This window comes from Lepidochelys olivacea, assembly GCF_965140295.1.
Source record: "Lepidochelys olivacea isolate rLepOli2 genome assembly, chromosome: 1".
NCBI classification, from domain to species: domain Eukaryota; kingdom Metazoa; phylum Chordata; order Testudines; family Cheloniidae; genus Lepidochelys; species Lepidochelys olivacea.
The window spans coordinates 228,285,494-228,300,755 of record NC_140411.1 but is presented as its reverse complement, the minus strand read 5'-3'; the positions used below and the strand labels follow the sequence as shown (position 1 = coordinate 228,300,755).

The 15,262-nt window shown below is 42.2% G+C and overlaps 1 protein-coding gene across 2 annotated transcripts in view; it reads right to left on the bottom strand.

Annotated features, from left to right (window-relative positions):
- KIAA0930 overlaps nt 1-15,262 on the bottom strand; it is a 139,710-nt gene that overhangs the window by 52,472 nt on the left and 71,976 nt on the right. For both annotated transcript variants that reach the window (XM_084620196.1, XM_084620195.1), the window contains exon 2: nt 2,539-2,687. In XM_084620196.1, coding sequence (XP_084476322.1) covers nt 2,539-2,687 — 149 coding nt within the window. The remainder of the gene's footprint in view (nt 1-2,538; nt 2,688-15,262) is intronic.

Here is a 15,262-nt window from a genome sequence, read left to right as displayed (position 1 = left end):
TCTTTCCTGGGATAGAATCATAGAATCGTAGGACTGGAAGGGACCTTGAGAGGTCATCTAGTCTAGTCCCCTCCACTCAAGTATTATCTAGACCAGTGCTACTCGAAGTGGTGGCCCACGGACCGTGCCAGTCCATGAGCCACCGGCTGCTGGTCTGCGCGTACATTGGAAAAAAAATTGCCCGTCTCCCACATCAGACAGCTTGAGAAGCACTGATCTAGACCGTCCCTGACAGGTGTTTGTCTAGCCTGCTCTTAAAAATCTCCAATGACAGAGATTCCACAACCTTCCTAGGCAATTTATTCCAGTGCTTAATAGAATCAACATCCTAGATTGAACACCATGAGTAAATCCCCAGGATTAGAGAAATAATTTCTGTCCTGACATGGGCCCTATCAAGAACTTATTGTATGTACACACACAGTAGAAAAGAGTGGAATGGGCCTGTTTTCAAGAGTCAGTAGCTAAGGAGAGTATGCAATTTGGAGGTTGGCAGATTTAAAATGCAGTTTAAAATGTGATTGATGTTGAAAGCCCAATCTTTGTCTAGTTCTCCCTTGCCTTTTCATATCCAAATAAATAGGAGGTACTTTTACAGTCCCAGTGATGAGATGGCAATCAGGGACTGCAGACAGTTGTCTGTCTTTCACAAGATAGTTGACAAAGCTGTGAAGTCAAACTAAAACTAGACCAACCATAAATCAAGATTAAAAGTAACAGATCAATGTTTCACTTCACGAGACAGGCTCAATAACCCCATATAAGAAGCAGTTGAAACCACCAAGCAACACAAACCTTCATTTCAAACAGGAGCCTACAGGACAATTTTGAAAAGAACTCGTAAGATATGTGAGCCCACAAGACCTTCTAAAGTACTGCAATATCCCCAAGAGGAAACAGCCTATTTCTCAGAGCTTGACAATATTGAAGCATACAATGTACCCTTTGCTCAGTGTGCCAGGCTTCCGCACACACAAGTTCTTATTTCCCACATCAACCATTGTGGTAGGCAGTTCACTAAGACTGAATTTGAAATAAGGACTTCTACTTATGGAAAAGCCTCACAGATCAGAAATATTTATGATTGCAATTTTGCTTGGGGCTTCATTTAGCCTGATATAAGCAAGGGGTTATTTGATCTCCTAATCCCTATAGGAAAGACGAATAATTTAAAAAGCTTTAGGAATTAGAAAATAGCTAAGTATACGCATGTGAATGAAACTGTTCAAGTGGACAAACATTAAAAGTGATTCTTCTTTCCCATTGGGAAGAATAAGAGGTCAAAAGATCCACATTTTGACTAGGCTAAATGAAGCCACAATCTTGTGTTATGCAGGATAGTAATACAGCTGTGGAATTTCAAGGGTTCAGGTAAGGGTCATTTATTAAAGCATAGCTTCCCTCCAAGAGCTACAAATCTCCAAAATACCCTATCCTAAGTCTTCAGTGAAGACTACCAGACATCAGTTTAATCAGTAACTGTTGTTCACCTAAGATGTTGAACTTAGGGTCTTTTTTTGTCTAGTAGCTCTATTGATTGAAGACACTTTACCCCTCTTCCCCTATCTTCAAAAATTAGAAAAAAAAGTCCCAAGATGCCCTCTGGCCAAAATTCCCTCTCTCAACAAATAGGTTTTGATGCCTGAGGTTCTGTCTACTAGTTGCTTATACATCACCTCATCGCTCCTTTACAGCAGTTCCTAAGGTTCTGCATAAGTCATTGCCGAGTGTCTAATGGGTACAATATTGGATTGTCCTGGTATGTATGGATGCATCAAACCAGCACTACTTTGGTGGTTGGCTCTCTCTCCTTCTGTAGTATTTAAGCTTTCATTTAAAAAAACAAAAAACAAAAAGAAAGTTTCTACTCCTTATAGTTGCAAAAAGGAACCTTCTGGATGTGAACCAACACTGTGCTATTTTCCTGAGTCTGCAGACTGACAGACACAATAGCTCCACCAGAAATGTGAACTACACTCACTCATCTCTTTGGGGTATTAACTCTGAAGCCTACTGACACCATTATTGAAATCCATGTTGTTAACTAAGATATTTCACTGCAAGCCAATTTCACATTAACATTTGTTGTGGGCAGAACTTGATTTTTCCCACCCTCAATTTACAGTATCCCTGCAATACTTCAGACAAGCAAGGCACAGCAAAAAGCCAATTTCTGTGCTAAATGGGTGAAAAATATTTTCCAGTCTACAATATACAGTAGAACATCAGAGTTACAAACACCTCAGGAATGGTGACTGTTTGTAACTCTGAACAAAACGTTATGGTTGTTCTTTCAAAAGTTTACAACTGAACTTTTACTTAATATAGCTTTGAAACTTTACTATGCAGAAAAAAATGCTGCTTTCCCTTTATTTATTTTTTTGTAGTTTACATTTAACTGTACAGTATTTGCTTTTTTTCTTCTTCTTTTGTCTCTGCTGCTGCCTGATTGTGTACTTCCCAGTTCCAAATGAGCTGTGTGGTTGACTGGTCTCTCTGTAACTCTGGTGTTCATAACTCCAAGTTCCGTTCACTCACCTTCTTTCCCTCTGTACTATCGCCACTAACATAGGATAGCTTTCGGCGGACATAGAAGAGCATATCGTCCTGCCGGGGGGCCAATTTCTCCATGAAATAAGTAGAAAACATCCAAGTCCAGAACACAATGCGATCATCTTTGAAACAACCTAAGGGGAATAAAACAGGAGAATTAAGAGTTGTAGAAGACACCCTGTCACATTTGATTTTACTTTATACTATAGACAGCATGAGTTTGAGTGTTGTGGGACCAAGCATGATCCTACTGAAGGATTAGTTGTATGGCTTAAGGTAACATGTTTAACTCCTGTGTGACACCCATGCCAGATGTTTAGCTGGTGTAAGTTGGCACAACTCTGATGACAATACAGATAGACAACACTTCACACCAGCTGAGGATCTGGCCCTTAAAGTTTCTCTCTATTTTTCCAGCTGCTCTGGTGGTGTCATTGGAAAAGATAGGGCCAAGGCACCAATCTAGAAGTCATTAGAGAAGCACAGAAGGGAGTTAATTTCAAATGCAGCTACCACCACCATTTGCCAGAGTTTATTACTTCAATCTGTCAGCTTGCAATAGCCTTACCATACGTTGGCAGGGGAGTGTGGTAAGCACTGCAGAAAGTGAATTATTTAATTATCTTTCTTTAGCCAATTCGTATTAATGAGCCCATACCTTGAAGGTACCCTCTAATGCATCCCACATTTGGAAAGATAAAAAACTGATTTGAATTTCTAATGGGAAAGAGACCAACCCTTCCCCCCAAAAACCCAATCGACCACAGAGCTTAGGTTTTCATGACAAATCAAGAAGTATAATTAAGTTACATGGGGAATCAACTTTTCCTTGAGTGGGGGATAAGGAGGGTGGGAGATGAAGGGTAGCAAAGTCCTCTTGAATGCAGAAACAAGAACTGCTAATGACATCAGACTGTGAAGTCTCTTGCTCCTACTAGTTCTGATGCCACAAAAGCACGGGAGAAGGAGTCAGGGGTGGGGGTGGGGGAAGAAAGCAGCAGCATGAGACTCAGTCTCTCAGATCTCACTGGGAGAAGGACTCACAGCTGAGGCTGACTTACAATTTTGTGAAGCTATTTACATAGTTAAATACAATAAAAGGACAAAGATACTACAAGAAGCCCCTTTTCAGCCCCACAGGGCCCAGTTGCTATCTGAGTTCTTGCCTAGCCATGTTTCAGAGTAGCAGCCGTGTTAGTCTGTAACTGCAAAAACAACAGGAGGACTTGTGGCACCTTAGAGACTAACCAATTTATTTGAGCATAAGCTTTTGTGAGCTACAGCTCACTTCATCGGATGCATAGAATGGAACATATATATATATATACACACACACACACACACATATATAGAAAATATGAAAAGGTGGAGTAAGAGGCTAATTAATTAAGATGAGCTATTATCAGCAGGAGAAAAAAAACATTTGTAGTGATAATCAGAAGAGTACCCAGAAGTCACCTACTACCAGGCCCTGCAGACAGGGTGGGGGCAATTCGGCAGCAGATCTTTCAGTCTCTCTCTTCCTCATCGGCAGCACTTCGTCGGCAGCTCAATTGCTCCACTTCAGTCTTCCGCGGGAATTCGGCGGCGGGTCCTCCTGTCTCTTCTTTCTTCGGCGGCACGACTTGGGTTTTTCTTTTTTTTTCCTCTTTGCTGCTTGGGGCGACAAAACTAACTTTTTCTTATGGAAGGGGCCCCCGAAATTGCTTTACCCCAGGCCCCCTGGATCCTCTGGCCAGCACTGCTCCATCTTTTCATATTCTCTGTATGTATATATAGCTTCTTACTCTATGTTCCATTCTACGCATCCGATGAAGTGAGCTGTAGCTCACGAAAGCTCATGCTCAAATAACTTGGTTAGTCTCTAAGGTGCCACAAGTCCTCCTGTTCTTCTTACCTAGCCAAGTCCTCGAGCACAGAAAGGGAAACAGACGCTGCATCCTCTCATGTGGTGGCTGGTAGTGAGGCAACTGTGCTTCTTCAGCACTCCTTGGAGTTACCAGAGGGCCTAGCACGGGGTGGCCAATCTATGGCTCCGGAGCCACATGCGGCTCTTCAGAAGTTAATATGCGGCTCCTTGTACAGGCATCGACTCCGGGCCTGGAGCTACAGGTGCCAACTTTCCAATGTCCTGGGGGGTGCTCACTGCTCAACCCCTGGCTCTGCCACAGGCCAGACCCCCAACTCCACCTCTTCCTGCCCCGTCTCCTGAGCCTGCCGTGCCCTCGCTCCTCCCCCTCCCCAGAGCCTCCTGCACGACACAAAACAGGTGATCGGGAGGTGTGGAGAGGGAGTGGGAGGCATTGATTGGCGGGGCTGCCGGTGGGTGGGAGACACTGGGAGCCAGGGCAGGAGCGGAGAAGCTGATGTGGGGCTGCTGACGTATTACTGTGGCTCTTTGGCAATGTACATTGGTAAATTCTGGCTCCTTCTCAGGCTTAGGTTGGCCACTCCTGGCCTAATAGGTGCATGAATTGTGGCTCTCTACCACTTCCATCTGCCCTCAAAGGTGGCACCCCGGTGATGTGCCACAGTCCAGCTTCTTAACTGCTTTGCTGTCCTCTGGAATGAAAGACACTATACCAAGAGTTGTTACTGGTTCATAGCAAAGAAACAAAAAACCCCTGAAGTGGATACTACAGTTACTTTTAATTAATAGAAACAACCACCTCTTTGTAGATTTGTACCCCACAGCTATCTTTCAATGTAGCACTTTCGCCTAATAGCAGTATACTGCATATATGGAATACACAGCAATTTCTGTAGAGAAGCACAAAATCAATCTTATTCAGTGAGACATGACACTTATTTATGGGGCTATCTGAATTAAGCTTTGAGAGAGTTTTTAGTCAATTGCAAAGAAAGGTGCCATCTCCCATAACAAAAAATTATTTTTCTAGGACTCTGGTCACCATCTTCCAGGCTTCATAAGGGACCAGTCAGTCTTTTAATCCACAAATGTTGTTCAGCACATTTTCCTACCTCATTATATGTGCATTTAATATTTAGATGAGAGACCTTTCTTCCCATTCTTAATTAATGTAGCAGGCAGGGAGATTAGACTTTAAAATCTTTAACCAGAGAAACAGCTGACCGGAGAGACCTTAGATTTCATTTCCAGCTAAGTCCAAGAGCAACAGTTCAAACGAGAGGAAATTTCACTGCAAGACCATTCAGAGAATACATCAATCATCATCAATAAGGAAGCCACAGCATTTGTAGGAAATATCTACTGTGTATTAAATGTGATAACCATCATTAATAAAGAGGCTGAGACAGAACAAAGAAACCAGGATAGTCAAAAAGTTTTCAGTAATTTGGCACATTCTCAGCCTTGCTGCAATTGCAAGTGTGCACAGCAACAACACTTGGCCTTGTGTAAAGTTTGAGAGACATTTAATAACAAGCAATAATACACGTCAAGGAACTATGACGTGATCGGAATAACAGAGACTTGGTGGGATAACTCACATGACTGGAGTACTGTCATGGATGGTTATAAACTGTTCAGGAAGGACAGGCAGGGCAGAAAAGGTGGGGGAGTAGCACTGTATGTAAGGGAGCAGCATGACTGCTCAGAGCTCCGGTATGAAACTGCAGAAAAACCTGAGTGTCTCTGGATTAAGTTTAGAAGTGTGTGCAACAAGAGTGATGTAGTGGTGGGAGTCTGCTATAGACCACCGGACCAGGGGGATGAGGTAGATGAGGCTTTCTTCCGGCAGCTCACGGAAGCTACTAGATCGCATGCCCTGATTCTCATGGGTGACTTTAATTTTCCTGATATCTGCTGGGAGAGCAATACAGCGGTGCATAGACAATCCAGGAAGTTTTTGGAAAGCGTAGGGGACAATTTCCTGGCGCAAGTGCTAGAGGAGCCAACTAGGGGGGGCGCTTTTCTTGACCTGCTGCTCACAAACCGGGTAAAATTAGTGGGGGAAGCAAAAGTGGATGGGAATCTGGGAGGCAGTTACCATAAGTTGGTTGAGTTCAGGATCCTGACGCAGGGAAGAAAGGTAAGCAGCAGGATACGGACCCTGGACTTCAGGAAAGCAGACTTCGACTCCCTCAGGGAATGGATGGCCAGGATCCCCTGGGGGACTAACTTGAAGGGGAAAGGAGTCCAGGAGAGCTGGCTGTATTTCAAGGAATCCCTGTTGAGGTTACAGGGACAAACCATCCCAATGAGTCGAAAGAATAGTAAATATGGCAGGCGACCAGCTTGGCTTAATGGTGAAATCCTAGCGGATCTTAAACATAAAAAAGAAGCTTACAAGAAGTGGAAGGTTGGACAAATGACCAGGGAAGAGTATAAAAATATTGCTCGGGCATGTAGGAATGATATCAGGAGGGCCAAATCACACCTGGAGCTGCAGCTAGCAAGAGATGTTAAGAGTAACAAGAAGGGTTTCTTCAGGTATGTTGGCAACAAGAAGAAAGCCAAGGAAAGTGTGGGCCCCTTACTGAATGAGGGAGGCAACCTAGTGACAGAGGATGTGGAAAAAGCTAATGTACTCAATGCTTTTTTTGCCTCTGTTTTCACTAACAAGGTCAGCTCCCAGACTGCTGCGCTGGGCATCACAAAATGGGGAAGAGATTGCCAGCCCTCAGTGGAGATAGAGGTGGTTAGGGACTATTTAGAAAAGCTGGACGTGCACAAGTCCATGGGGCCAGACGAGTTGCATCCGAGAGTGCTGAAGGAATTTGGCGGCTGTGATTGCAGAGCCATTGGCCATTATCTTTGAAAACTCGTGGCGAACCGGGGAAGTCCCGGATGACTGGAAAAAGGCTAATGTAGTGCCAATCTTTAAAAAAGGGAAGGAGGAGGATCCTGGGAACTACAGGCCAGTCAGCCTCACCTCAGTCCCTGGAAAAATCATGGAGCAGGTCCTCAAAGAATCCATCCTGAAGCATTTGCATGAGAGGAAAGTGATCAGGAACAGTCAGCATGGATTCACCAAGGGAAGGTCATGCCTGACTAATCTAATCGCCTTTTATGATGAGATTACAGGTTCTGTGGATGAAGGGAAAGCAGTGGATGTATTGCTTCTTGACTTTATCAAAGCTTTTGACACGGTCTCCCACAGTATTCTTGTCAGCAAGTTAAGGAAGTATGGGCTGGATGAATGCACTATAAGGTGGGTAGAAAGCTGGCTAGATTGTCGGGCTCAATGGGTAGTGATCAATGGCTCCATGTCTAGTTGGCAGCCGGTATCAAGTGGAGTGCCCCAAGGGTCGGTCCTGGGGCCGGTTTTGTTCAATATCTTCATAAATGATCTGGAGGATGGTGTGGATTGCACTCTCAGCAAATTTGCGGATGATACTAAACTGGGAGGAGTGCTAGATACGCTGGAGGGGAGGGATAGGATACAGAAGGACCTAGACAAATTGGAGGATTGGGCCAAAAGAAATCTGATGAGGTTCAATAAGGATAAGTGTAGGGTCCTGCACTTAGGACGGAAGAACCCAATGCACAGCTACAGACTAGGGACCGAATGGCTAGGCAGCAGTTCTGCGGAAAAGGACCTAGGGGTGACAGTGGACGAGAAGCTGGATATGAGTCAGCAGTGTGCCCTTGTTGCCAAGAAGGCCAATGGCATTTTGGGATGTATAAGTAGGGGCATAGCGAGCAGATCGAGGGACATGATCGTTCCCCTCTATTCGACATTGGTGAGGCCTCATCTGGAGTACTGTGTCCAGTTTTGGGCCCCACACTACAAGAAGGATGTGGATAAATTGGAGAGAGTCCAGCGAAGGGCAACAAAAATGATTAGGGGTCTGGAACACATGATTTATGAGGAGAGGCTGAGGGAGCTGGGATTGTTTAGCCTGCAGAAGAGAAGAATGAGGGGGGATTTGATAGCTGCTTTCAACTACCTGAAAGGGGGTTCCAAAGAGGATGGCTCTAGACTGTTCTCAATGGTAGCAGATGACAGAACGAGGAGTAATGGTCTCAAGTTGCAGTGGGGGAGGTTTAGATTGGATATTAGGAAAAACTTTTTCACTAAGAGGGTGGTGAAACACTGGAATGCATTACCTAGGGAGGTGGTAGAATCTCCTTCCTTAGAGGTTTTTAAGGTCAGGCTTGACAAAGCCCTGGCTGGGATGATTTAACAAGAATTGGTCCTGCTTCAAGCAGGGGGTTGGACTAGATGACCTTCTGGGGTCCCTTCCAACCCTGATATTCTATGATTCTATGATTAAACTTCACATTTAGCAGAGAGCAGAGAACAGAAGACAGTACAGGCACATATCATGACTCACTAAATGTCCCACAGAAATCTGGGCTTGTTATATCTCTTGGCTTTTGAGTGCTTTATTTCACTGTCTTAACACTGAATTAAATGTTATGGGGCTTTGTATTTAATTTCTCTGATGTTTTACAGAAATGAGTGAGGATGAGGAAAAATGGAGGTGTCATGTACAGTCAGCTTAAAAAAAAGTTCTAATGTTTATCACTTGGAAAAAACAAAACTTTCAAACTTAGTTTTCCTTCATCAATTAAATCTATATAACAAGGCAATTTATACGACTATAAAATGTCAGTCCAAACTTGTAACTGAGAAATGGAAATTGGAACTCGGTATACACCGATATCATGGTGATGGGCTTAGTATAAGAACCTAAAATGGAACAGAATGAGTTTTTAATTAACTAGCTATATGTACGTGTCTCCCTTTGACCTTTACTAGATGGATGAAGAGATGTTCAACTCATATTCACATGTGTCAGAGGCCTAAAGGTGCTATGAGCTGAAGGAGAGTTTTCCTTCAACTCAAGCTGTAGGAATCTGTGCTTCTGGAGTAGGGAGATCCAGATGCTTTCTTAGAGTGGTTTTTACACAGGTCAATAAATACATGCAAGCAGATGTAGGTATCTAGGTAAGTGGTCTAAATAACTAAATACACAGTGTCTTCTGGTGTGGTGTAACTCTATACAATGTTGTACTTAAGTTATCCTTGCAATATTGTTCTATCCAGTTCGGAGATCATGTTTTTGGATCACAGTTCAATCTCTGTTGCAGCTGCGAAATTCTGAGTCGACAACATTCAGTGCCATGTGTCACACATGTGTTACAATAATATATAACTATTAATGTATCGTACCAGAACGATGTCTAGGTAGTTATTGCGATGCACTAGTATAAATGGGAGAGGTGCGGAGAAAAGACCAGGCCTGGGGATTTGCACCAGGAACTCCTCAGGGTAGAATATTTACAATATTTACAGGACAAGAGGGGAGAGGAGATGAGCTTGACTTATTAAATTGATCATCCCTAACAAGAGAGGAAACTGTTAACTTCCTTTTGTGTAATAATGCTGCTGCAATGAAACGGTTATCCACAGAGCCACAATGGAACTTCTCAGGAAAAACTGGTGACACAGAAACAAGGAAATGAGGTGGTGACTTTACAACTCCACCTGAGATTTCTGGCAGATTCTGTGTCCTGGTGAGCTGTGCTCAAAGTGGGAACAGGAGGGAGAAGGATGAAGGAATGGGAGCAGAAGTGTCTTTTCAGAGCTGCCCCATCTCCAGTCTAATTAAGAGCAGCCTCAGGGCTGTTCTAACTTCTCTTTGGCTGTAATGACCTCTAAAGGATTGTGGCAGCCAAAAATAGCTGGAATGCAACAGAATTACAACCACACCCCCCATGTCAGGGGTAAGAGGGAGGCTGGTGTAAAATCTACCATAAATGCAGTGGAATTAATTGTGGGGGAGAGCTCATTGCTCTTAATCATTGACTTTTCTCTCCTTTTAAATTTTAATTTAATGCCAGAAAGTAACAGACCCTTTCAAGTTCATCTGCAGCTCATTAGCTCTCCAATTTATTCAACAAAAACAAAAGCAGCCTATATGGCAACCATTATTTCAGAAATCCACAGCTGAACGTTAAAACCTTGGCAAAGTTGGGGGCCTTCTAATTACCTGCACAAAATTGCTTTTTAAATATTGTTTTGGGTAGTTCATGCTTTTGAAAGGTGTCAAGCCCAGGAGACAGAAATCCTCTTTTAAAATACAGAGAATAGAGACAGCGCAGGCCTTGACTGGTCATCCTCCTACCAAAGTGCCACAACCTGCCCTTCAGGGGTCACCTCTAGGGGGTCAAGAGAGTAGCTGTCATCAATATAAAGGGAAGGGTGAACCCCTTTAAAATCCCTCCTGGCCAGGGGAAAAACCCTCTCACCTGTAAAGGGTTAAGAAGCTAAAGGTAACCTCGCTGGCACCTGACCAAAATGACCAATGAGGAGACAAGATACTTTCAAAAGCTGGAGGGAGGGAGAGACAAAGGGTCTGTCTGTGTGATGCTTTTGCCGGGGACAGAACAGGAATGGAGTCTTAGAACTTAGTAAGTAATCTAGCTAGATATGTGTTAGATTATGATTTCTTTAAATGGCTGAGAATTAAGCTGTGTTGAATAGAATGGATATTCCTGTCTGTGTGTCTTTTTGTAACTTAAGGTTTTGCCTAGAGGGATTCTCTATGTTTTGAATCTAATTACCCTGTAAGATATTTACCATCCTGATTTTACAGAGGTGATTCTTTTTTACTTTTATTAAAACCCTTCTTTTCAGAAACTGAATGCTTTTTCACTGTTCTTAAGATCCAAGGGTTTGGGTCTGTGGTCACCTATGCAAATTGGTGAGGATTTTTACCAAACCTTCCCCAGGAAGTGGGGTGCAAGGGTTGGGAGGATTTGGGGGAGGAAAGACTTTCCAAACAACGCTTCCCTAATAAATAAACCCAGATAAACGTTTGGTGATGGCAGTGGAAGTCCAAGGGCAAACTTGGGGAAGTTTTAATCTAAGCTGGTAAAAGTAAGCTTAGGAGGTTTTCATGCAGGTCCCCACATCTGTACCCTAGAGTTCGGAGTGGGGAAGGAACCTTGACAGTAGCTCTCTCTCCAAGCCATAGACTAATCCTGCAAGGAGCTGAACAACTGTAGTAGAAGGCTCTCTGCTCCTAGGAGGATCAGGCACTTAACCCTTGGCACCTCTGCTAACAAGTTCATCTTGATACTTATACTGCTTTTTGTTAGTCTCTAAGGTGCCACAAGTACTCCTTTTCTTTTTGCTTTTGTGATGTAGACAAATCCAGTGGGAAGGACTGAGACCTAACTCATTTCACACAACCATGAGACGGTAACAAATTTCTATCATTCTTCTCCTTGGCTGGACTTACATCAGACTTACAGAATAAAGAGGCTGTATAAATACCATTGACAAGCTGGAGGATATTTAATGAGACACTTGCTAATTCTAAAAGCACTGGAGACTTTGAAAAATTTATTATGGGGCTATTGCTTCTCCGCCTAAAATTTATGGCAAAACTCTCACTTTAACAGGAACAGAACTGGGCCCTTTATTACAATGGAATTAGATCAGCGATTCAAGAGAACCAATTCCACGCACAGTACAGAACACAGCATGAGAGAGCTTAGTGAGAACACTCTGCCACTAATAGATTTTGCTTCTAAATGAACAAAATGGAATTAGGAGTTCAGATTATAAATCTCAATATACCAAAAGTCAATTATATGATTATGAGACCTGTGTAATAAATAAATCCTAATTACAACAATTCATTGCAATGATTCATTTGCATGGATTTTACTCTTATTATAGACAAGATTTATGTCAACTGGTATGCAGTCAATGTATCCTTTTACCTGTATTAGATTTTATATCAAGTATTCATTTGAGAGAACTGGCTCCAGACCCATATAATGACAGGTTAGGAATTGTTTATAATTAATGCTTTCAAAAAGCAAAAAATCACTGGCTAAAAAGAAATGTCAGAATATATATATTTGCTTCAAAGGAAAACTTTTTAAAAAAAGGTGATTTCTATTTGGTTGATAACTACTCTGTTGGCAGTTATCACTTACACAATAGAGAAGAAAAATAATCTCACTCTGATCTGGTGGTTTGAGCAAGGAACTGGGAGTCATGTCTCCTGGGCTTCATCCCCAATTCTGCCATGAGTTACTGTAAACCGTGGGACATAAGACAAGTCATTTCACCAATCTGTGCCTCAGTTTCATCATCTGTAAAATGGTTTAGTAATAGGATTTTACTGAGATGTTTGAAGGTTAATTAAATTATTTGTGAAGCTCTTCAAGATTTTAGGATTAAAAGCAGTCAAGACATGTAGGTGATTTTTATTACACTTCATTTTGGTTTTGAGTTAGCAAAGCGCTCTGCAAGTGATGAACTGCTCTTTTAGTCATATATTCTCAAAATATTCAAATTTAACAAAGCCCACCCTGGGCTATAGACACTCTTTGTATTAAAAAGGTACAACTAGCACAAAACCAGAATGGCACATTTGTCCCGACCGCATACCAGACATCAGCTAGTCAGCAGATTAGAAACCAAAAGCACCCAGGCTTCCCTCCAAAGAGCTCACCCCAATCACTTCTGCGATCCCAAAAAGACAGACTTTGCAGCAATCTCAGAAGATCAAGAAAATCAGGACATTTCAGACCATGTGGGAATCACCAAAATGAGAGGCCTTCACAGAGGATATCTTGCCAATCGCTTCTTCTCCGATATATCAAGGAGCATGGGCATGAACACCTCTACCAATCCTAACCATGATAATACAGCCTGGGAAGAGAAGTGCCCGCTCAGGCAGGAAGGTCCGAGCCACTTTTAAAAAAGTTATACTTCACCAGAAATATCTCATCCTTCTTCTGGTAAAAATGTTGGTAGAAAAGAAAGGAGGACAGACTAGTGGCTAGTGGGCTAGCCTAGACCATGCAAGACCCATGTTCAATTCCTTCCTCTGCCAAAGACTTCTTGTGTGACCTTGGGCATATCACTTAGTCTCTAGTGCCTCCCTGCCCATCTGTAAAATGGGAATACCACCATTGCCTTACCTCACACATGTTGCAAGGATAAACACATTAAAGATTATGGGGTTTTTAAATAGTACATTAATGGAGTGCCATATAAGCATCTAAGACAGATAGACCAATTTTCTTTGAAAATGAAGAAAATCCATGGGCTCATCCAAGTGTAAAAATATATATCTTTCAAGTTTTAAAAGTATAATGTAAGATTATGTAGATTTGGAATTTGAAGAGTTCCACTCTGCAAATTATATATATGTGTGGCCCCTTTAGTAATGAGCACCATCAACACTCACTAACTACAGTAGATGTTGAGGGAATTCAGCACTGTGAACTCAAAAAAGAGAGAGAGACTGAAATAACAAGCAAATATTGCAATAAAGAGAGTGAGCATTAATTTTTTCCCCTGGGTTGCTCTGGATTTTTCTTCTATCTAATCATACCAAATAATTGAAAGAAACACTGAACTTATTACAGGAGCTTCCAATACCGAGAGAAAAAGATACTGAATAAATGAGCAGAACATGAGACAGGTTTTCTTGTGCTGCAGATCCTGACTCCAGTATTTGACTTTTCATGGATGTTCCACTGACGTAAATGGAAGATCCGTACAGGAAGGGAAAACAGAATATTAATAAAAATATGAGAGGATAACTTTGCTTAAATTAGACCAAGTGTTTTTCAAACAGTTCATCACATTTATGGGGAGTCATGAGACACTGAAAATTTTATTACCATCTAAAGCAAAGAAAATCTTGCTCCCTGGCTCTCCTCACATCTTTACCCTTCAAAGTCAAGTATTCGCTGTCAAAATACATCCACAACAATAAGCCTATATAATTGATCATTGATACTTTTATTTTTTTTACTCTTACTTTTACAGTAAATGGAAAGGGGTTCCCAAATGTTTTGATTTCAAATAAGGGTCACCAACATGAAAGGGTTAAAACACACTGAGCTGGGGTAAGCAATTAACTCTGCAGCAGTTGCACCATGAACACCTGATTGCCAATAGATGGTAATTGATTTTCCTGTATTTGTCACCTTTCTAAACATGACTGCATGGTGCTCAGATTGCTGTGACTCCATTTTTACAGCTGTCTGAATTCAATATATTCTCTCTAGAATCCATCGGTAGTTTTCAGTACACACCTTAAATGTAATTGCTCTGGTATTGCTAGATAACTTTTGATTTGAAATAGCATGTGAGCCTGTGGCCCATTATCACTGTGGCCATTAAGATCAACTACAGGTGGTGTCCTTCCTGTGAAAAGGGAGAGGGGAAGGATATATGCATCTTTTCGTTCTAGAATAGAAAACCTCTCCTGCTAAGCACTGTAAATACTGCTGTGATCTAACATTTCCAAACAAGACTAAGGCTTCTAAGGGCTCATCTACGTAATGGGGTAATGCACTATGAGGGACGGGGTGGGGGGGGGGGAGTGATTACGAGAGCACACTAATGTACTGTGCATTAATTGGTCCAGGTAGACCCTGCTGATGCACACCAAAGATTCCCTAGTGTGCTTTAACATGGTGCTGTTTATATGTTAAAGCGCACTAGGGAACCTTTGGTGCGCATCAGCAGGGTCTAAGTGAACCTATTAATGTCCAGTACATTAGTGCACTTTAGAAGCCAGACTACAGTAGAGTGCATTACCCCACCATGTAGACAAACCATAAGAAACTTCTGAGATCATCTTCAGGTGATCACTTCAGAGTAATATTCTTAAAATTTAAAAGTGACATCAAAATCAGTGAAAAGTAAGGTTCAGTTCTGCAGAACTAAATGGTATCTGAAAAAGGAAACTACATCCTGGAAACAAACATCCTTCCCTATGCCACTGCTAATTTCCTTCC